Source organism: Sinocyclocheilus anshuiensis, unplaced genomic scaffold, assembly GCF_001515605.1.
Source record: "Sinocyclocheilus anshuiensis isolate Anshui unplaced genomic scaffold, SAMN03320099.WGS_v1.1 scaffold241, whole genome shotgun sequence".
NCBI classification, from domain to species: Eukaryota; Metazoa; Chordata; class Actinopteri; order Cypriniformes; family Cyprinidae; genus Sinocyclocheilus; species Sinocyclocheilus anshuiensis.
The window spans coordinates 356,429-356,699 of NW_015540865.1; the positions used below are offsets into that span (position 1 = coordinate 356,429).

Consider the following 271-nt stretch of genomic DNA (forward strand, 5'->3'; position numbering starts at 1 on the left):
GTGTGTGTGTGTGTGTGTGTGTGTGTGTGTGTGTGTGTGTGACGTCGCTCACCCCTCTGTATGCGCCCACAGCAGGTTTGGCCCCAGAACGATCGCAATGTTTCCTGGACTCATTTTATTGTAATCCTGATACTCGTTCAGCTTGGCAAGAAATTTGATCAAATACCTGGAAATCAAACAAGATCAGTGAAACATTAGAGAGTGAAATCTCTGACAACAAATACAAATCAGTTTATACTTCAAAGAATATCTATCTATCTATAAATCAATA

The 271-nt window shown here is 40.2% G+C and overlaps 1 protein-coding gene across 1 annotated transcript in view; it reads right to left on the reverse strand.

Annotated features, from left to right (window-relative positions):
* LOC107688050 (rho GTPase-activating protein 44-like) overlaps positions 1-271 on the reverse strand; it is a 13,813-nt gene that overhangs the window by 9,381 nt on the left and 4,161 nt on the right. The window contains exon 9 of the mRNA XM_016485592.1: positions 53-166. Within this exon, the coding sequence (XP_016341078.1) occupies positions 53-166 (114 nt within the window). The remainder of the gene's footprint in view (positions 1-52; positions 167-271) is intronic.